The sequence below is a fragment of the Taurulus bubalis genome (assembly GCF_910589615.1).
Source record: "Taurulus bubalis genome assembly, chromosome: 20".
Classification (NCBI taxonomy): domain Eukaryota; kingdom Metazoa; phylum Chordata; class Actinopteri; order Perciformes; family Cottidae; genus Taurulus; species Taurulus bubalis.
Window position 1 is genome coordinate 12,599,631 of NC_136608.1, and position 21,969 is coordinate 12,621,599.

At 42.1% G+C, this 21,969-nt stretch overlaps 3 protein-coding genes across 3 annotated transcripts; 2 read left to right on the forward strand and 1 right to left on the reverse strand.

The window, feature by feature from the left end:
- Positions 1–1,619: 1,619 nt before the first annotated feature.
- On the forward strand, positions 1,620–11,375 carry epyc (epiphycan; the record flags this gene model as incomplete). The annotated part of the gene is made up of 7 exons (XM_079236357.1): positions 1,620–1,811; positions 6,728–6,896; positions 9,244–9,360; positions 9,523–9,681; positions 9,771–9,973; positions 10,203–10,298; positions 11,201–11,375. The coding sequence occupies 7 exons, from the start codon at positions 1,620–1,622 to the stop codon at positions 11,369–11,371; spliced, it is 1,107 nt and encodes a 368-aa protein (XP_079092483.1). The 3' UTR covers positions 11,372–11,375.
- Positions 11,376–12,488: 1,113 nt separating this feature from the next.
- LOC306752576 (uncharacterized protein) lies at positions 12,489–14,529 on the reverse strand. Its single transcript, XM_079236356.1, has 4 exons — positions 14,390–14,529; positions 13,757–13,850; positions 13,305–13,392; positions 12,489–13,223 (listed from the first exon to the last, which is right to left on the reverse strand). The coding sequence occupies exons 1-4, from the start codon at positions 14,460–14,462 to the stop codon at positions 12,495–12,497; spliced, it is 984 nt and encodes a 327-aa protein (XP_079092482.1). The 5' UTR covers positions 14,463–14,529; the 3' UTR covers positions 12,489–12,494.
- Positions 14,530–15,230: 701 nt separating this feature from the next.
- Positions 15,231–19,140, forward strand: LOC306752356 (protein mono-ADP-ribosyltransferase PARP12-like; the record flags this gene model as incomplete). The annotated part of the gene is made up of 11 exons (XM_079236107.1): positions 15,231–15,246; positions 15,943–16,034; positions 16,214–16,409; positions 16,762–16,906; positions 17,058–17,190; positions 17,281–17,401; positions 17,503–17,566; positions 17,655–17,757; positions 17,835–17,946; positions 18,254–18,305; positions 18,740–19,140. 11 exons carry the CDS (start codon positions 15,231–15,233, stop codon positions 18,750–18,752), a joined length of 1,047 nt encoding a protein of 348 aa, XP_079092233.1. The 3' UTR covers positions 18,753–19,140.
- Between the last annotated feature and the right edge of the window lie 2,829 nt (positions 19,141–21,969).

Here is a 21,969-nt window from a genome sequence, read left to right on the forward strand (position 1 = left end):
TTTATATTCGTCCTCATCCCCAAATAGCAGCAGAGGTTTCTCAATTTTCTCTCTCTGAAAGATAGGTGTGTTAAGACAGAGTGTGCATCTGTGAGAGGATGTGTCTTCCCGAGTGTGTTCTAGAATGTGTGCGTGTGTGTGTGTATGTGTGTGTAGGTGTGTGTGTGTGTGTGTGTGTGTGTGTGTTTGTGTGTGTGTCACTGCTGAATGAAGCTTTTCCTTGCAGCAGTAACTCACTGTCCACAAACCTCGGTGGAATTTGGAGTTTGAGTGCTGAGACAGGCAAAGACCGGGCCTCATAAAGGCCCTCTGTAAAGGGCGAGGGGTCGAGTTAGCTCAGAAACCTCTCTCTCCCTCTCCCTCTCTCTCTCTCTCTCTCTCTCTCTCTCTCTCTCTCTCCATCTAACCCTGAGGGCCAACATCTTGTCCACGTTTCTCCCTCTCCGTCTCACTCTTCCCTTCTCTTCTTCCCTTCCCTTGCTCTCCGTTTCTCTGCCCCGGCCTGGAGGACTCTCTTTAAACTCTTTTTCTTTTCTTTGGTTTTCACATCATCCATCTCAAGCCTCCTGGCATGTGTGGCTACACCTGCTATACAATTCCTCCACTGACAGATTATTTATTCCTTCACCTAATTACCTAAACGGTAATTTAATATGTGATAATCTTAATAGCGATTCCCACTAGGGATTCACATTCATGAACTTAACCAACCTCACTAACATTATGAACATCAGCTATCTAGATCACGGCAGTGAATGGTTCTGCACCCATGCAATGAAACTCATACATGCTAATGTATGATTCAAGTAGAAAAGCCCTCTTGTCTGTGCCCTCAATTCTTATTTGTTGCCAAGAATTTTGCTTCACATTTCCACCAAATCCTTTTTTCTGAAATTCAAATGTTTTATTGGAAAAGAAGCAACCAAAATCCCTTCTCCTTTAAACCGTTCTCACACACTCACAACATACTATTAAATAACTGCCAGATTTTGAATGCTAAAGTAATTGTGGAAAAAAGCAAAAGCGCCTTCTCATTGAACATTTTGAGACAAAACAACAAAATAAAGGCGGCCTGTTGAGGCTAATTCTTACAGGGTTTAACTGACAGTAGATTTCATAGAAGTACTTTGTGCATAGAAGTGTTAAGCACTGCCAATTGATGAAAACATTCCCATGGTTCCTTATCAGATCAACTGCGACTTCTGACCTTTGACACGCCACAGGCGAGCTCTGATTTGGGCCAAGATGGCTGCTCCCTGGAACAGGGAGCCTCCGGCCCAAGTGAGGCAAGAGGCCCCCATATTTTGATTCCTCCAGCTGTCTGCACCTCAGTAATGAAATCACTGACCTTAGTGATGTGGCACAATGTCAAGCCCTGGTCTGTGGTACCATATAGGCCCGATTATGAAGCCAGTATCATGAAGACATGTTGAAGTGTTACAACATGTTCAATTCTAACAGCTGTGTTGTACTTAGGAGCGCTAATGTAGTGGTATAGTATGCATATATTAAAGAAGGTCAGTTTAATGATGTCCTGTGCATCTACAAATGTAAATATTTGAATGGACATTCCCCTTTTGACTTCACCTCTCTCTGTCCGCGTCAAGGTGGACGACAGGATGAGGATGCTTATGCGGCTCGTGTTGGGACTCTTCGTCCTCAAAGCGGTGGTTGCCGGCCCCAGATTTTCCCGACAGGTGGACTTGGACACATACGACAATGCCAACTATGATGTGGATCTAGACAATTTAAATTTGGAGAACCAGGATATGTATGACTATGAAGATGGGCTGACAATCGATGATCCTCAGGTAAGAAACTGTCTCGGTCAAGAGAAAATGTTTGTCCCTTGCTTTTCATTGTACAGCTACAAATTGTCATTACAAAGGAAACCCTTGTGTTTTTACAACATTTACATTATTATTATTATCATTATTGTTATCATTCTTGTATTTGTTCATTTTTAATTGGCAGTTAATGAGTTGGGTCCTAGCTTTGCTTATGTTTAACTTAATTATGCAACATTTACATTTAGTTTGCTTCATTGACAGTGTGTGTTTTTTGTGCTACAATTCCCAGAAGTCACGGTTTTCCTCCGATTACACAAATCAAAGCAAGGACGGTGTATTGTTGGCGAATGGGCCGGTTTTGGACCAAGGTCACCGGGTTCATGAAGCAGACAAGCGTCCTGCGGATACCAGCAGAATGTCCATTTAGATAATGGACATTCTGCGCTCCAGCTTTTTGCACTATTGTGTCCAAAATATTTCACTTTTATACCTTGGCCTGCCACCATTTAGGTTACAACAGAGTTTCCACAGGCTTACTTCTGCATCTGGTGTATTTTTCATTTGTGGAATCAAACAATATTTATGCCTCAATGATAGATATATGACGGATATATTTGTATTTTCTGGCAAAAATTGAGGAAGGAGGAACCCAACATTTTTATGTTAGTTCTTTTTTTTGGGATGATTACATTTTGATTCAATCAATCACAATATATAATATATAAAGATTATTGTATTATTAGTTTATTTTATTTGACAGACGACAGTGTAGAAATGGGACAATGGGAGAGAAAGAGAGAGCGGGGTTTGAGATTCAACAAAAGTCCTGAGGTCGGAATGGAAACTGCGAGGTTGCGGTTATATGGCTGATGGCTGGATGATATGCACTGTCATCACTTGGACACTAAGATGCTCCCACAATATATCATCCTTTCAGTAGCGGGTAAAGAGTGTAAAATCTGCTTCTGCTCAAACTCTCAAACACTACTTTTCTCATTCTACTCAAATTGTGCTCGGCACAGCATCTTCTAAAAGGTGAGCGGAGAACGGTGGCAGAAAGCGTTACCAGCTGGATGCTGGCGTCCAGAGGTTCCCTTTAAATCAACTCAAGTTGAGCGTTATGTGGCAAGCCTGCAGCGCATGCTGGGATGGCAAGTTTTAGCCAAATTCATGTTGCATACCTCTCTGTTGCACGGAAATTCGGCCAAGGCATGTCAAGACGGCGGATTTTCAACAGGCTTCTTCTGAGCCAGCGATTTAACTTCGACCTGATGTGGATTGCACTCACACCACTGCTCTTATCTAACACCAATCCCACAATCCAATGCAGATTTAGCAGATATAGCAAGATGTAGCAGAACAAACACCATAAAGCGGGGAATTATTATAACAGCCTATTTTTAACGTGATTAAATTCTGTTGTGCAAAGTTTTACAGCTGAGAACAGTTGACAGTGTTCAGTGTGGGAACGTTGTTGGCCTTGATAAAGTCTCTCCGTTTAACAAGCCTGGATATGACCACAGCACATTGCAAAAGATTTTGTGGGAGTCTGTGGGAGCAGGAAGAGGAGAAAGCGTTCGCGTCTCGTTGTTCACACAAGGTTTTGACTCGTAATCTTGGAGAAAAAGCATATTGCTAGGATCTGTCATGTTGTTTTGTTTTCCACAGATAAAGGTGAGAGGGCAGCTCCTCAGATAGACTGGTTGCTAAAGGAGAGTAAGGATTAAATGGATTTTATTCACACACGCACACATCAGATGTCAGGGGAGAAATGAAGCGAGGGTGACCTCCATGCCTCTGGAATGCTGACTCTCTACTTTCCACATCCAGCTCTCTGTTTGTATTTCTCTTCTTTCTCCTCAGGGCTTGTCTCTTTTGAGAGCGGTAAAGGCTCATTTGCGATGTTATCCAAGCAAATTGTCTTCAGTCTGCTGCATTCAAAATGCTTTAATCACACAGTTTAGATTCATTTCGGCGTCTTCTTTGTTTCAACAAGACATTCAGTCGGCCCTCTTGAACCAGACTTTAGAGCCTCAGGTTTCAAGACAATGTCTGAAACTGCTTATTGTGCTGCTGCTGTAGTGGCTTGTATTACTGTAGATAACACGTCTTGCCAGCTGTAATCCTATATTTGCTCAACTTGGAAAACAACAAAATAATCTGACTTAAAAATACAAGGAATTTTATCCCAGCTTTGCCCTGCCAAGAGACGAATACCCCTCTTATGTCTGTGCGTTAAATATGAAGCTACAGTCGGTTTAGCTTAGCATAAAGACTGGAAGGGGTGGGGGAAGCTAGCTGCGCTCCGTCCAAAATCTGCCTACTAGTACTTCTAAAGCTCGTTAACTGACATGACGTTTGTTTAATAATCTGTTGTTTTTTTTTAAAGCGTTTTTTTATGTGTGAAACTTTTATGCTGCCGTCTTCGCTAGGACTCCCATGGAAAAGAAATGCAAAATCTTGGATAAATAAAGGTTAAATTGATTAAAAAAATAACTGTGGGAAGTTGCTGCAGCCAACGATCATATTTACTGTCCGGACTCGAGTGTTATCAATCTCCTCCTGTAGCTTGGCAAGAAAGCCAAAAAGCCTATTTCCCAAAATGTAGAACTATTCCTTTCAAGATACAAAGTACAGAGATTCTGTTGGTGCTCTGGACGGGAGAGCTTCGTAAATGTGACTCTAAATGTACCACATGGCTTTCCATTGGACTCAGACATGAAGTTACTTGGTATTGTCCATGCGGTGCAGTATCTGTGGATAAAGCATGAGCTGCTGCAGTACCTCCTGGTGCTCATTTCTTCACAAAGAACATTCTGTCATTTTGTGTGTTGTACAGGAAGCAGCTGTTGGACCATTGTGGGGAAAAATGAAGTCTGAAACTTTACTCATCGTGCTGAATGCACCTACTGATTGATACACTATGCACCACAGCGGCAACATACCATTTGGCATCAGCTTGATGCTCACATTCAACGTCCTGGGCATTCTGTATTCCCATGCTGTTTCCAGAGCTTATTTTTTCTCTCCGTATTTTTAGTTGCCAGCTTTTGGCCTCTTCTTTCCCCTCGGGTGGATGTGTTTGCTTTGGGGAAAGGGGGAAATGAAGGGGAGAGCTGCAGCGAGCAAACGCCGCACAACACTTTTCAAAGGCCTACCTTGTTGTATCCCAAACGGTGTCTCTGCCAAGCTTTAAAATGTGACTGGGCATCTCTTCATCGCTGCATTTAAAGTCTCAGCATGACTTTTTACGAGTCATATTTGTTGTAACCAATCACTTAATGGCTCCACGTTGTTTGACTGGATTTATTGTAACGCTGTATGATTTTTGATACCTCTCGGTTTACTGGCATCGGATTACTGTGGTCGCAAGTAGCTGAAAAGACCAAAATATGGATTTGCTGCAGCTACCATGTGTGTCTTGGTTCCACAAGGACCATTCCCTTTTTGGAGGGTTGAGTCAGCCGTGTTGGACGTGAGTGTCAGGTATTACCTGCGGTGGTGTGTGGGGGCTCATTGCCCTCGCCTGGAGAACGATAGAACTGCAGGTTTGATCAAACATCAAAGAGCAACTGCAGTGACTGGAACTGCAATTATACCGCCAGATGGATTTACCTGAAGCTTTTAATGAAGAAACCACAAAGGATTGTAATTCTTGAAGCTTGGTTGGTTCGGCAGAGCTGTCTTTTCAATTGTTACCCAGCATAAAACGTAAATGCTGCTTAGCCTTTGTTTAGAAAGTCATTTTATATTTTGAAATGAGATAGAGGAGACACTGACATGGTTGTGCGCTTGGATACAATTTTTTGTATTGTTTGTCTAGTGTTCAAATTGATCAAAAAAGCACCATAAACTGACCAAATATATATTACTTTTTCACATGGGATGATTTGAGAACCCTTCAATAAATAATACAAAATGAAAGTACACAAGCTTCAGACCAATCCATATAAAGTTTGAAAAGAAAGTAGCTTTCCTTGTGGAAAATAAATGGCATGATATCTGCCTATTTTCTTTTTTTGTTGATATGTGAAATTAGGTTAATCACTGTTATACAATGTGCAGTCTGTCCTGGAAGTTGCATTTGAGTGGCGATTGGATACTTAGAGCTGTACACTTTGCTGCCATCTAGTGGTTCCATCATGTTTTTTGTTTTGGTCTTTGATTCAGTGACACATCAGCTGGACTGTGACACCTCAGATCATATTGGCTCACTTCTGCAGACTTCTCCTGTTGTTAGATTTATACTTCTATCCTTTTGATTGTCTTGCACCACAGTAGAGAGCGAGAGAAAGAACTGACTTCCATCAATCCATCCTCCATTTTATGCATTTATACTCAAATTACACGATAACAATGACAAATTCTACCACTGTCTTTTTTGTTTGTTTACTTAGCACCAAAAAGGTCTTGGCCTGTATAATATATATGCTTATGTAGATATCATGTAGATAGAATGGATGAAAAGTTGTAAAATGGATGCAAGCGATTTAGATTTTCCACATTTATTTAAGTACTTTAAACGCCTGTCAAATAAAACATAGTCCTGAATTACATTGTGCAGAAGTCTTATGACATAGCAAGATGCCAAACATTGTGTATTGTGCCAATATTCGTATTATTCTCTTGAAATCAGTAACCATTTTAATGGCCAGGCTGTATCTTCTGCTCAGATTTATGCTTCATCTTACAGCTGATCCGTCACCATTATTGCATTAGTATCCAACTTTTAGTTAATTAATTTGCTAAGGTGGGATCTTTACCAAACATTCAAATGTGTACAGGTGAACTATTTAATTTTTGGAATAGAGCAAAAGGTCTTGCCACAATAATATCAGGATGAAGTTAACCTACCTTTAAAAAATACGAAAAACATTGATGCTCTCTCTCGAAGCAAACTATTTATCTTTGACTCACTGCCGCCGTCTTTCCCTCAGATAGAGATTGGAACGCTGGCCCCACCTGACTATAACTACCCTGTACCCGAGGCCTCGTTGGAAGAACAAGAAGAGGAGGAAGAGGACGAAGAGTTGCCCCTAACACCTCAGCTCATCCCTCAGGGTTCAGGGGGATCTGGGGTTCTCATGGGCCCAGACACACAGAAAGGTCTGAAACAGCACACACACATAAGCCTTCAGTCACTTAACTTCACTGGGTTTAAGAGAGGCCCTTGATCCTCTTGCTGCCGGCATTAAAGGCAGGCTCTCCACAAAAAAACATCCAAAACAAAGATAGACTAATCTACTTCCTAAACGTGTCGTCTGCATCTTCAACAATCATCTCCGCCATGTGCATGTCTTCCATTTAACTAGCTGTTAATGGTTAAATGTGTCCTTTTCAATGACTGTCCATTTGTCACCATTCGACTACTTAACCTGATCATCATTGTGAGTTGATTAATGATCCATTTCATCTGTCTGTTTATTAATACCTAATCTTGTCTCTAACAAGAGGTGGAGCTGCGTCTGACGCCCATTGACATCCTTCATGTGTCCGGGGATTTTGGGGGCTCCGTAGGGTCCGGGGCCTCGGGGGCTTCTGGGGCTTCTGGGGCTTCTGGCTCGGGAGAATCCGGAGAATCCGGAGAATCCGGAGACCTACTGGTCTCCAGCGGCTCTGGGGGTTCTGGTGATATTATCCTGATCTCCGGAGCCTCCGAGGAGCTCTTCAGCTCGGGGGGATCTGGGGAATTCTTGGTATCTGGAGATCTCTTGATATCTGGGGATTTCTCAGGATCCGGGGATATTTCTGGAGCCTCCGGGGACCTTGACTCTGGGATTTCCATTGAACTCCCCCTGGGCTCCGGAGGGTCTGGGGACCAGTCTGGTTCTGGGTTCTCTGGAGATCTCTTGATCTCAGGAGCCTCTGGAAGCTCTGGGGTTTCTGGGGACTCTGGTGAGTCTGGTGACTCGGGGATAACATTGTTATCTGGAGGTTAGTACAGATGGCAACTCTATTGCATTCCTTGATTTGTCTTTCTCTATGTTGATCTTTTGTCTTAAATTCCATTTAACTGCGTGGATTTGAAATGTAGTTAAATGTTGATTTTGCTCATAATCATACTTTGTTGTACTCTATGCCATCGTATTTGTGTTATTTATAATCAATGTTCTCCTAACCTTGTGTCTCATCTAAAATGTGAGTGTGATTGATTGGTGAATGGGTTGATTGATCGTCCATCTCACCCTATACCCTTCCTAATCTCGTGTCTCCTAACCCCAACCCTTGGCTCTAACAAGAGGAGGAGCTGCCCCTCATTCCTGAGCCTACCCCTAGCGAGGCGTCAGGTGCTTCAGGGGAGTTCTCAGGAGCTTCAGGAACCTCAGGGGCCTCTGGGGATCTTGGAGCCTCTGGAGACTTAGGGTTCTCTGGATCCTCTGGGACTTCTGGTGTCTCTGGCTCTGGAGACACAGAGGTCCCTGAGGTAACTCTGGTCCCTGACACTGATAAAGGTCAGTATCTAATCTAGACAGCATCGGCCCCGGCAGCCACTGAATCCTTTCAATACCTGGTCATTGTTTGTCAGTTTTGTTCACTTCATCTGAAGTGTAAATTAGCTTCTCCAGCTTTGTTTTTTCTTCTCCTCCATATCAATGCTTACTCGGTTGGTAACCAGCAGCTTTACGAGAACCCTGTGGAGGTTTTGACCCCTTAGTAGTGCTATGGAGCATTGTCTTAAAGTGGAGGTCCCAGTTTGTTAATATCATGCACAAGAAGGAAGAGACTGATAGCCATTTAACATGCTGCCAATTCATCCCAGTGGCCAGTCGTGGTGCAACCTATAAAACCAACTTCAATAAAACAAGGTCATTCATTATTAATTCATGAAGGTTTTATATTTGGAAAAACTTTCCTGCATGCTAGAAAAGCCACAGAGAATCCAGAAGCTAAAAATATGTTTTTGCTTGCGCACTTGACGAGCAATTTTAATATGAATGGGTACCATCTTTGAAGCCATTATCCAGTTGGTATAAAATATTCATGATGTCAAAATGTATTGATTTTTAAATCCCGCTGTTCACATAAAATGAGAACGGAATTCATCTTTTTACAAGATATTCCTTTAAAGTGAGAAGAGAAGATTTTAAGGAGAAATAATCTTTTGGAAAAGGAAACGCTTAGAAGAGTGTACGATTCTGGCACCTAGTTTGCAGAGAAGGGATGGTAGCATTACTTGAGCAATGATTTGAGTTATTCCCCCAGGAACTATTATCACATAAATGTTAACAAGCAAATTTGTGACCACTCAGCAGAACATGTCACCCTATTAACACCAAAAAAAAACATATTCATTTAACTTCCGTTCATCAGTTAAATGCCATAAACACTTAGTTAACACTGCTAATAAACTGTATGTTACTCATCACTGCGGCAAACAGTGGGCTGCTGTTTGCCAGACCTTCCCATGCTGATCTAACCTGTTTCTTTAACACCTAATCTTGTCTCTAACAAGAGGAGGGGCTGCTTCCAGCTACACCAGAAACCCCTCAGGAGGGTACTGGCGGTGTAGAAGGGTCAGTGAGCTCTGGGGAACCTGAAGAGCCCGAAGAGCCTGTGATTGACAGGGAAGGTCAGTATTTAACAACACAGGCGTTGAATTCAGAGAAGGGGGCTCAAAATGTCAGTTTGGAACTTGTCTGCAAACCCTGAATCCTCTGAAAAAACATTCTTCCCCTTACTTTTTCATATTGTATTCCCTCCCTCTCCTCTCCTCCTGGTCCCTATTCTCCAGGAATGCCCACTTGCTTGCTGTGCACGTGCCTCGGTGGGTCGGTCTACTGCGATGACTTGAAGCTGGATAGCGTTCCACCTCTACCCAAAGACACCACTCACTTCTACGCCCGCTACAACAGAATCACCAAGATCAACAAGTCCGACTTTGCCTTCATGAGTATGTCTGAAGTTAAATATGTAAATATTAGAGGTATTAAGGACCAGATGTAGAGTTGATGTTTTGGTGCTTTTGTCGCTTTCCTCCAGACAAGCTGAAGAGGATCGACCTGACCGCCAACGAGATCACGTCCATCGATGAGAGAGCATTTATGGGTCTGCCTGAGTTGGAGGAGCTGGTGATTCGAGAAAACCACATCTCCCAGCTGCCTGCTCTCCCAGAGACCATGAGCCTGATCGATGCCTGTCATAACAACATTGGCAGCAATAGCATTCACAAAGAGGCGTTCAAAGTACGTACATCAAGAGTAGTACGATATCAAGAGTATTTGTGTTTCAGCTATCTGAATGTAGTGAATGATTTGGCAGGGAGAACGATAAGGCTACAGAAGTAGGACAGGCGTATGCCACGAAAGCTTTGAAATAGTAATGTTGTATTGTCAAGACCACCTCTAAAACTTGTTGGGAAGTTCCTAAAGGCCTGAGCCAATAACGACTTATATCTTGTCTCCTTGTGTCCAGGATATGACGAGCCTGCTGTACCTGTACCTCACAGACAACCACATTGATTACATCCCCGTGCCTCTACCTGACAGCCTGCGCTCTCTACACCTACAGGTACATCCGCTTTGGCCTCATGACTCATCCATCCCCAATGCTAGTCATAATGGACTATGTTTACATGCACAGTTTTATTCCACTATTATTCCAGATGTGACAATATTCCAAATTTGATTTGGGTCATAAACAGCGTTATTATTTGACCCATATTTGGGTCATAAACAGCATATTCCGCTTGGCTATATTTTTTTATATTTTTAAAATTTACAGATTGGCCACGTGGGTTTGCCACAGGAGCAACATGACTGCAGTCGAAAAAGGAGGGAAATTAAAGTTATTAAAAGGGTTAACTGTAGGAAGCATGCCTTTGTCCGAGTATGTACTCCGGAATATTAGTGGAATATTGCAGTGAAAGTATCTGTGAGGTTGTAATTTGATATGTAAATATAGTTACTGAGAAGACAATGCGGAATAATATATCACAGGTGCAGTTGAACCCAGACAGGTGTTTTCACTTTGGCCCCTGATTAGACCACTGCTCATGCTGAAGTGGGCGGAGCAACGCCAAAATGACATGTCACAAAACTTCCCAAACCAATGAATGAGAGAATGAGAAAGCTGTCACTTCTTTCTCTCACAGGCAGTCCAATTAGTCAAAGTCATTGAAAACACCTGTGTGGGAGGAGCATGTGGATGTGCATACCCCCCCCTCCATCTTGGAAGTCTATATATAGATAGCTAGATGCCACACTGAATGACTCTGGTCCTGGAACCAGTTCCAAAATGGGGGGGGGAAAGATTTGACTGACATTTTTAATCTGAACTCTTGCCACAATTTGTCAATGCTCCCTATTTGCTCCATTCTAATCTATAATGATCCAATTTCCCCATTAGCAAGTAGGTATTATAGGCTTGGAGATGATATCTAATTATGTGTCGTCCTCCATCTTCTTTTGCAGCGTAACAATATTCAAATGATGCACGAGGACACGTTCTGCAACCTGCAGGATTTCAACTACATCAGGAACGCACTGGAGGACATCCGTCTGGACGGCAACCCCATCAACCTCAGCAGGACCCCACAGGCTTACATCTGCCTGCCCCGTATACCCATCGGGGATCTCATTTAACCACACAGACACACTGACTCCCACCAATACAACCACATGCACACATCCTTGTACATATTGACACACACAGACATGCATACCGTCTATCACTCCTCAAACAACCAATAAGCTACAGATACAAACTGCCATGCGTGCTGCTGACTTATACTATATGGATCAGTGAAGCCCTGTGTTGAAATGTATACTCCATAAACATCCACAAACACACAAGTTAAGGAGTCAGATTCTGGTGAAACACTGCTCTACTTCTTCTTGTCGTTGATACACGCCATCACTGTTGATACAAACCATCACACTCGCCTTCCCTCGCCTATCAAAACACATGCACACACATACACACACACACACACACACACACACCGATAAGAACTTTCTCGAAAGCCAAACTGTTCCGCAACTTCATTAAGAGAAAACAATAGGTGGCATTCGGAGAGATCAGTTTATTATATAAATCCTCAAATGCCATGTATGTGTCTGTTTAGTGTCTGTTCATGACTGGCAAAAAAATAAAAATACAACCAGTAATATTGTTTAAATGTTTGTTTTTGTAAAAATAAAAAATAATAATGTTAATATTATTGACAAACCGTAACATTTTTGGAAATGTATACTAGCATAAACCTATTGAAGCTGGAGCTTAATGGAAGGTAAATTGATCTAATGCAATAAAAGACGCATTTAAACACAATCATTTGTTGTAAAGTCTGTACTGTAATATAAAAATATATATTCTAAAAAAAAAGATTTTTTACATGAACTGCAATATATGGTATAATACATTTCAAAAAGTGATGTTTTAACCGTGCACAATAGCCGACATCAAAGACTCTAATGTCTAGAGTCGATCAAATAAAGACTATTGTTTGATTTGGGAGGGGGGTTGTTGATTTTGATTGTGGATGGGGTAAAGAATAATGCTAATAGCTTGCTATTGTGTGCTCTGTATGGAATAACCACAAGTGAATAAAGTTGTTGTGAAGACCTCTCCAAACTCGGAGTGGCTCAAAGTTTTCATTGACGCCTTGCGGGTGAAGTCTGTGCATTTTGAATTGATGCAGCCAAGGTGGAAAAACTGCTCGAAAAATAAAGTTCCTTCGGTTTGCCCAAAAACAACAACAGTGAATCACAAATTTTCAATGAGTTTTTCGAACAAGTTGAGAAACTGCTCCTTCCTGTCCGTGACGGCCGAGTCTTTCGTACTGCTGCCATCCTCCATGACCTCCTCAGTCTTTTCTCTGGTTGTGAAAAGTCTGTCCAGCAGGGCTTTCTCTCGCTCCAGAGCCAGCCGGTCCCTGCTCACGACATCTCTGTCCTTCTCTACCAGCGCCCTCTGCCTCTCCATCACCGCCTTCTCCCTCTCCATCGTCGCCCTCTCCCTCTCCAGCGAGGCTCTGTCTCGGTCCAGAGCGGCGACATCCCTGTCCAGCGTCGCTCTCTCCCTCTGCAGCATCAGCTGCTCCCTCTCGACCACCTGTTTCTCCCGCTCCATCACCCTCTTCTCCCTCTCCAACACCCGTCTTTCGCCGTCCAACATGTCCCGCCCATGCTCCATCTCTTGCATGGCGCGATCCAGCTTCCGGCTTGCCTCCTCCGCCGCTTCCTCGTCCTCATCTCCGTTCAGGGAAACCTCAATCTCTGGTCCGTCGGCTAACAAATCCGGAGGGGAGTCCGTCACCATGGATACCTTCCTCCTCTTGGGTTTGGAGATGGGTGGGAAATCTCCATTGGTGGGGAAGGCCTTGAGGATGGGGGCGCTGCCTTCCAGCCGACCCTCCATGGCATTGTCCATCAGATTGAAATGAGGCCACGCGCCAGGAAACACTTTTATTCCATCTGGCGGGTTCTTTAGGCCCTGAGGAAGAAGAGAGAGGGCGATGAATTGTCCAAATACTTAAAAATCTAGGTGGTTTCCTTCATGTTTTTTTAACTGTACCTTGTATCTCTTCTTCATGTTTTCCCATTTTTTGGATGCTTGACTGTGGGTCATCTTTTGCTGCAAGCCCATATGTTTCAGGATGGCTCTGAAAATACAATCATCTTAATAGCACACAAAAACATCATAGCTGAAAGCATTAGTTGATATGTTGATATCTTACGACTACTCAACTACTTTGACGATCTAATCATCATCAGAAAAAGTCACTGGTTTCAGCTTCTCAAGTGTGAATATTAACAAACATTTAGCTTTCTTTGATTTGATGCTGTAAAATCAAAGAAAAGACAAACCTCAATGATGAATACGGTAACTATTACCATAACTACTAATTATGGTAACTTCCTATCTTTGCATCTACATAGTATACATATATCTACATATACAGCTACGAAAGACCTTTTTCATTTTCACACAGTAACGTCTCTCAGAGCTTAAACTTGCTGTCATACCTCCATGCCCACATGGAAGTGTTTCTCCTTCCAGAGAAGAGGTACTTATTTGAAACCCTCAGCTTCACAAGGTCTTCGACTTCATTTGCACTCACTGAGAGGGGGGGAGAAAATAAATGAGTTAGAAATGAGTGAATGGGCTGCTGAAAAACATGTAGATTAAAAGAAAAAAGTCCACAACTCTTGACTTGAATGAAACATCAGCACTTTATTAACACTGGTTATTATGCTGTGTGCAATTTCCCAAATATTGTACTACAAAATAAGAGCGAAGAATGCTCCACACTCATTATTTCCGGTGACTAATTAGCACAACCTTGTGCTATAACCTGCTCAACCTTTGTAGGGGTACTTTACAACAGGTGATACCAATCAACAGTTGGTGTGTTGCATCATGGTTTGCTCGTGCTCATTTACACAATAGTACACAACAAATCAAACCTAGCGTTACGTCACCACTGGCGGTCTACAGTGAAATGCGCGTGAATTCGCTGTATTCACTTTTAATCGTTGCATGAAAGCGTGCTTATTGGGAACTTCCACCGTGGAGCACACTTGCTAGGTGCCCAAGCTAACTCCAAGTACGTTAGCTAGCTTCATTAAAACATGGCATCCCTCGCTGCCTGTACTTACTTTTATATGTGAACTCCACGGGGCTGAATTTATCATAAGTGGTGCTCGTGTAAGCGTGATCGTTGATTTCCATGTTTCCCTATTTTACGTTCTTCGTTTTGTCCTTTTTATCAAGTGCCCTTCGTGAGAAAGAGACCACTCGTTCCTCCTTCAGAGGGACCCTATATTCTTCTTCGCTTACTTTTAACAGAGTGCTTCCCCGTGACCTGTACACTGGGAGGCTCCAATGGCAAAATCAGCTCACTATCGCCACCAAGTGGCGCGGAGGTTTAGCACTTTTGTTTGCTCCACTGTTTATATGAATTGTTCCTACAATTGACTATTTCATTAGTTTCTTTATTGATTGATATGTATGGATACCATTTTTTAAAACCTATTTATTATCTCAGCACGGTTCGCCCTCCACTTACTTATTGTGTTAATATGTTATAATATTTTCAAACCTGTATACAATTTACAACAAAACTGAACCTTAAATAGACGGTGTATGTTGGTGTCTAGTTACATGCATTTACATGCATATCTATATTTATTTTAACCTCCATAACAATGTATGTATGTTTAGCTATCTGAGTTTTATCTTCACAAGAAAACACCGTTTGTTTATGTGTCATCTATTATCTGTGATTACTGGTATAATATTATAATATGGTATAATATGGTTAATATTGGAACGAATCACAAGCATTAATGTCCTCTTTCAGGAAAGGACTTTGTAGCCCCAGCACATGGCGAAACTATTGATTCAAGCAGGACCATTGGCAAACACGGTCTGGGTGTGTCAGCGCCTGTATAAAAACAGGGAAAACGAAATCGAAAGTTTTATAAAGTGTGCCTCAGAATGGCGACTGCACGCCGTAAGTACCTTGTAACCACCATTCTAATGTTTGTTCTCGTGATTTTGTGTTTTGAGTTGTGACCCCATGCGGAAACACTTTTATGCCCTCATGATAAAAATACAACTGTATGTGGTCGCAGTATGTTTGTGTATTGTTTATTTATAAGAAATATGATACTAAAAGTAGATCTTGATATCGAATCAAAACTTAACAGGATTATATAACAATACACCACATTAGGGGAAATACGATTGAAAGAAGTGTAAACAGTCAGATAAACAGATTTTATCAGAAGGCGATCACGTAGCAATAAGTTTCAGTTTCGTTTATTTTCATGGCAGTCTCTTAAAGTTTCTACCTACAATTAAAGATAGTAAAGTCATGCTTTACGCCCATTTAGACTGCGTTAAAATGAATCTGTACACAGCATGGGATTTAATTATCCAGCAGACCTATAAACCTGCATTTATGTATTTATGGAAGCCCATTTTTGCCAGTAAAAGAAAAAATTATGATGATAATGTAGCTGTGATAATTCAAATAGCCCCATGGTAAATCGAAATGATGAGATAAAGTCAGAATTGAGATAGAAAGTCATGCTTCTGAGATAGAAAGTCGAAATAATGAGATAGGAAGTCATAATTATGAGATAGAAAGTTGAAATTATGAGATAAAAAAAAAGACAACGCATTTCATATGTGTGTTTTTTTCCAGAGTCTGATGAGGAAAACTCTTCTGGAAGTGGATCCGACGTCAGCGATGAGTCGAACAGTGACGGAAACTCAGATATAGAAACTGATTGTCAGGTTTGTTGGAGTCAGCATCTAGTTTAAAATGACATAAAGCCATGAGAATGGACCACTTAATAAACCGGTCTTTACACATTTGCAGCTGCTGACGAGCGTTTACTGTCATAACGATACACTATGCAACATAACTATCCCTTACCGGTCATGGAAGCAAGCTGCTATACTTTCTTTTTCAGCCTTATGGGAAAGAGCCCTGCAAGTATTACAACAGCCAGGGCTGCAAGGCTGAGCAGTGCTCTTACCTGCACCTGTGCAGGTATGCCCTGAGAGGAAGCTGTCGATACGGGTCCAAGTGTAAGCTGGAGCACCCCAGAGCTGGACGAGAGTCCTCCGGTGACAGCAGCAGGCCTTCGGACCCATCAACATCCAGCGGTGAGAGAAAAGATGAGAGAGATGGCCTTTCTTTCTGAGCCACAACTTCATTTACGTATCCCTACGCTGCACCTGCCAATTGCATGTCTGTTAGTCTGGATATAGTCCTTCCTCTGGTCCCTCCTCTTAACTTATTCTCCTTTTTTGTATTTTATTTTTGAATTTGTGATTTTGACTCACTACAAGCATCCCTTTTTCACATTTGCACATTGTCCTTTGATCCATTATTGATATACACATATGTTGACTAGTGCAGCTTTAAAGCCCTTTAGGAATGAAATAGGAATCACTGTTTCTGTTGTGCTACATTTGCTCGATGGAAATTAAAAAGTCCACTTTTCTTTTTCACCAGACCCAAAGCTTACTGATGGCCGATGCTACCAGTGGCAGCTTAATGATGGAGAGGGCTGGTTCGATGTTGATAATGATCACATTCTCGAGGCCCAGTACTCACTGCCGCACAGCAAGGGCATTAAAATCTACAACACTCCATACGGGTAAGAGCTAAACACTTCCGAGGCGCAGATTCATAAAAACAGCTTTCTGACTTCTCTCTCTATCTCTCTGTCTCTTTCTCTCTCTCTCTCTCTCTCTCTCTCTCTCTCTCTCTCTCTCTCTCTCTCTCTCTCTCTCTCTCTCTCTCTGTAGGGCAGTGAGTATGGACTTTAACAGGATGAGAGTGTTCGTAAAGAGTCTGAGAGTGAGACGTTTGGATGATGGGAAGACGGTGTGGATCTGGTACTGCACTTTGAGTAAAAGGTGGACCAAGTATGGAGGAAAGGTAGATGGAGTTTAACAAGTTGAGCTTTCCTTTCGTGTTCCCGAGTGTGACACAATTTGTGATTGAATGTATTCTTTCATTTCTCTGCAGGATTCGAAGGGCAACCCCAGTCCCGTGAAGAGCTACGACATAGAGCAGAAGTTCCAGAGTGACCCAGCAGGCTCTTACACGTTCACCGTCGGGGCTGATAACTTTGAGATTAAATTCAAAGGTGAGGAATCCTCCCCAAAACTCTCACAGAATACTTAAATTATCTTCCACACAAAGTGCATTGTTAAGACCGCCTTCATTTTCTTTTTCGACGTTTGTTAGAAATGCGACAGGTGACGGAGAAGAGGAAGAGGAAAGTCGCTCGTCGACCGCTGTACCGCCCAAAGTGAGTTTGGAGTTTGTTTGAGGGAGAACGTGGAGCGAGCGTGTTTCACCAATTTAATCCGGAATTTTGGATGTTGTTGCAATTGCAGAGTTTCTTCAACAGCGGCCTCGGCCCTCCAGAATCTCTCTTTAGACGACAAACCCAAGTGGCAGTGGGGGGACACTGGAGCTTGGCACGACTTCAAGCGCAGGGTAAGTTATCCGGCTCCGGTTTAAGCTGAGGAACCTTGTGCTTTGAATGAAAATGACGCCGTGGCTGGTTTCAGCAGGACGGCACTCCGACTGTATGCAGTGACGAGATCGAGAAGAAGTACGTGCAGAACCCCACCGGCAGCATGACCTTCAAAGTGAACGGGAACTCCTACAAGCTGGACTTTAAAGGTTGACTTGGGTTTTTAATTAAACACCGTGATGAGAGAAAATGGCCGCACTGTTTACTAGCAAGTTCTAGAATATTTTAGAACTTGCTAGAAAGCTACTCATTTGTTACTTTTTTTTTTTTTTTACGGATAATAGAAACAGTTTGTTGGTTTGAGTTTCTCGAAATTTGTTCATTCCCAGGTAAAAAAACTGCAAATTACGACGACTTCATGGTCCTTTTAAGCGAAAACAACTCCCTCAGCTGTTCTGTAATTTCCATGAATAGTAATCCTGAAACATTTATGTATTTGTTTTGTTTCTCCCGCAGCGATGACCCAAATCAACCTCAAGACCAAAAAGTCACGCAATATCAGGCGCCTGTGAGTACTTCAATTGGATTTTAAAGACCTCAAGAAGAAAGTCTACACAAAATAGTGCAATACAATATTCATAAATTAATCTGGAGTTTACAATTTGGGTGTTTGGAGCACACTTTTTAGTGCTGGTTCTACTTCCGCCTCTTTACGGAGAAATGTAATATTGTGTTGACATCAGCATTCGAAATGAGATTAAAATCCTCTGAAGACTGTTTTTTTAAACATGATTGTCAAAGGAAGTGGTTCTTAACCTTTTTTCAGTGATTTTCAGAATATTTTACCCCCTGACCAGCACAAATCATTTTGGGTTGAAAAAAAGATGTAATACACATCGCTGTGCCATCAGTGTCTGATTTAAATTAAAATATATAAAATTCAGTTCAGGAATTTACACTTATATTTTATTGAATATTTATTAAATAACACATTTTTTGAAGGATGCTAATTTGAGAACCACTGCCATAGGGGTCTGTGTCCAAAGGCTCTGAAGTTCATCGACCTGGACCTAAATGCTGCCTCAGGCCAACGTGCACACTGCCAACCAACACGCATGTCACCATGCAGATATTATGTCATGCTACGCTCATGCTGCCTCTTCTGATATCAAAAACATTATTACGACCCCAATTGAAAGAACATTATGCCGCTTGAGGTGTTTCACATCACACAGGTGCTCACATTGTGCAATAAACATCTGCTATTCTTGAGTTACATTTTACAAGTTCTGCTCAAGATTAGAAGTTAACTCTTGGATCTTAGGGGTTATTCTGCTTTGATGCATGTATTTTTCTTTGAATGTGATACAGATTATATTATAGGCTAGTATGTGGTAATGAAAATGGGGAAGTATTGCAAATAAAAAAAATAAAATATATATATGTGTGTGTGTGTGTTTTTGAGGCAATAAGACCTGTTTTGTCCTTCATTTTAATATATTATTTATATATAGATAATCGATATAATTTCCACAGCCTTGTTATCCTGTAAACACTGTAAAGTCACTTAACTGGGGCGAAAAGTTAAACTTTTTCTTGAATATATAATTACAAAACAGATCAAACTTCCTAATTAAGATAAATCAAAGCTTAATCATCATTATATAACTTGTTGACTAACTGCAGATTGTTTTCAATACTCTACCAAAATAAACAGAAGCAAACCTCAGAAAGTCACATTGATGGAGGCTATCATGGTCTGGTTTGGTTGCGTGAGATCTGTGCGTGAGATCTGTGCGTGAGATCTGTGCGTGAGCTGCGTGAGCGCGCCTGACTGCCCTAAAAACGAAAGTGAAACACGAGCTCCTCTTGAAGTGACAGTCTGTATCTGAGTGAGACAGTGAAGGGGCTTTAACAGAACTAAAACGTTTTATTTCATAGGGTTTACGCTCACGTGACGTGTGTTCGGTTCCTTGTTATCTGGCTGCAGTGTGTCTTCCTCACAGCATGGTGAGTCCACGTCACGGACCACTTTTGGACGAAAGACGGAGTCTCTGTGACGTAAACATGATTTATGTATTTGTTGTTTACAGGAGCACAAAGAGGAGATGAACCACTGGCAGCAGACTCCAGGTCTGTTTGACGTCTTACATTCCTGCTTTATGAATGACTTATTGTTTATTTGTATCTGAATGTATGGCTCGCCCTTCAGCTGAAGGAGACACATCTAAAATGTAAGAATGATATATTACTGAAAAGTATGAGAGTGACTTCACAACATATGTATGACGTGGTTACTCATTGGACGTATTGGACATGAGGTCATTACATTACTTATTTTGTCTTTGTCGAGTTTTATTATCTCTACAAACATGGACATACATTGCCCAATTTAGCTCCACCCCTGTCCATACAGTAAATAAATAAAGAGTTAGAGTCAAACTTTAACTGGCTTGAACTGGCTTCTATAGCTGGCCATTGGTCAATTAAGAAAATACATAAATGCCCAATAAGCTCCCGTATTCTTTTGTTTTACAGTCAATGGGAAACATTACGAGTGGCAGCTGTCAAATGGACATCAGTGGCTGCCAATTGACAACGACCATGTGATCGAGACCCACTACTGCCAACCCGGAGCGAAAGGAATCACCATCAGCATGCTCCATGAGTCAGTGTTTTTCACTCCATATGAACAGAAAAAAAAAACATTCAACTTTTCTTGAAAGTTTGTAAATGTGATGACAATCATAGAAGTTTTGTCTCGAGGTTCAGGTATTTTATTGTTTATTTAGGAAGCTCTTGCATATAATTTGGAGGTATTTGGAAGAAAAGTTGCATATAAGCTTTGACCCAAAGTAGATGTTGACACTTGTAGTGAGTCTTTGAAAACAGTATTTAGTTAATTAAGGTCCATTGAAGCTGAGGATGGTGACATATAATGACATTAAGAAGAAGAATAACGCTGATATCATAGTCGGATGGATGGGTTCTGTTTTAGTGCGATCAAAACAAAATGTCACACTTTCTCCAACTTCATAAGCATATGTGTCTCCACAGGCAGGTGCACATAGACTTTGATAAGTTACAGACTCTGACTGCAGGTATGTGGGTCCAGAGACTCTGCCTCCTCCCTCAGGGCCAGACGGAGGACGTAGGCTGGTACTTCAGGGACGACCAGCTGTGGCGTGAATACGGATCCCAGGTGAGGGAGGTCTCGAGCATCGGACCCTGAGTTTGATCCTCTGGGTTTTCCACACTTGAGTGTCCTCTCTTCTCCTCCTTTCGTCCTCAGAGCTCCGGGACGACGTCGTCGTCCTCCATCAGCAGCGGAGACGTCGAGCGTCAGTTCTCCCTGAACCCTCTGGGAACCTTCAGCTTCACAGTGGGCTCGGCCGGCTACTCGCTCGACTTCTCCAGTGTGTGACATTCCGTTCACGTTGCCCGTTCATGTCAATAAATGTGTCTTCACACATCCTAAAATCCAACTTGATGGTGTTTTGCAGCCATGGCGCAAACAAACTGCGTCACAGGCCTGCGCAGGAATGTGAGAAGGCGTCCGAAATTCACTTCCAACGCGGGGAGGTGAGACTTTTCATCTGGAGGGGAATTCTCTTTCAGTCTAAAATGTGCATTGCTTGCATCCTGGATAAAAAAAGTTTGTTCTTCTCTGCAGCTTTTCCGCCAGCTCAGTTTCCTCCTCCCAGCTCACTGATGGAGGCCACAAGTGGGAGTTCATGGGAGAGGAGGGGGAATGGACAGAATACGAAGCGCATGTAAGTGGGGCATCCAACTGACGGTAGAAACCTGTAAACAAAATCACTATACTTTCAGCCAGAAACTTTACTGTTATGGTACGTAGATGTTTTGAAATATGTAGCTTATTTGAATTTCTTACTCTGTTCGGTGGACTTACTGTGACCTACTGTTCGCTGGGCTCATTTGTATTTCTGTGTAGATATGTTCATTTGACAGCGCTGCTATTGAGAGACAATTCCAGCAGAATCCACAAGGCCAGCTGCACTTTAAGATCAAGAGATACTCGTACACTCTGGACTTTTCAAGTAACCAACACACACAAAGCTACGAAGCCAAACTCAACGGCAGTATAACTCGCTATTAAAACTCTGTGTACACTGTTTATCACAGGAATGTGTCAAGTCAATGACAACATCGGGACTACAAGAGCAGCGAGGAGGACTGCTGACGATGGGAGTCAACAGAACAGCAGGTCA

What these genes read in the sequence shown, in the direction of transcription:
- LOC306752576 (XM_079236356.1), bottom strand. Translation starts at nt 14,462, where the DNA reads ATGGAAATCAACGATCACGCTTACACGAGCACCACTTATGATAAATTC. An exon ending in ACTTCCATGTGGGCATGGAG is followed by an intron (nt 13,393 to 13,756) that starts GTATGACAGCAA and finishes TTGTATTTTCAG; the next exon opens with AGCCATCCTGAAACATATGG. An exon ending in ACATGAAGAAGAGATACAAG is followed by an intron (nt 13,224 to 13,304) that starts GTACAGTTAAAA and finishes CTTCTTCCTCAG; the next exon opens with GGCCTAAAGAACCCGCCAGA.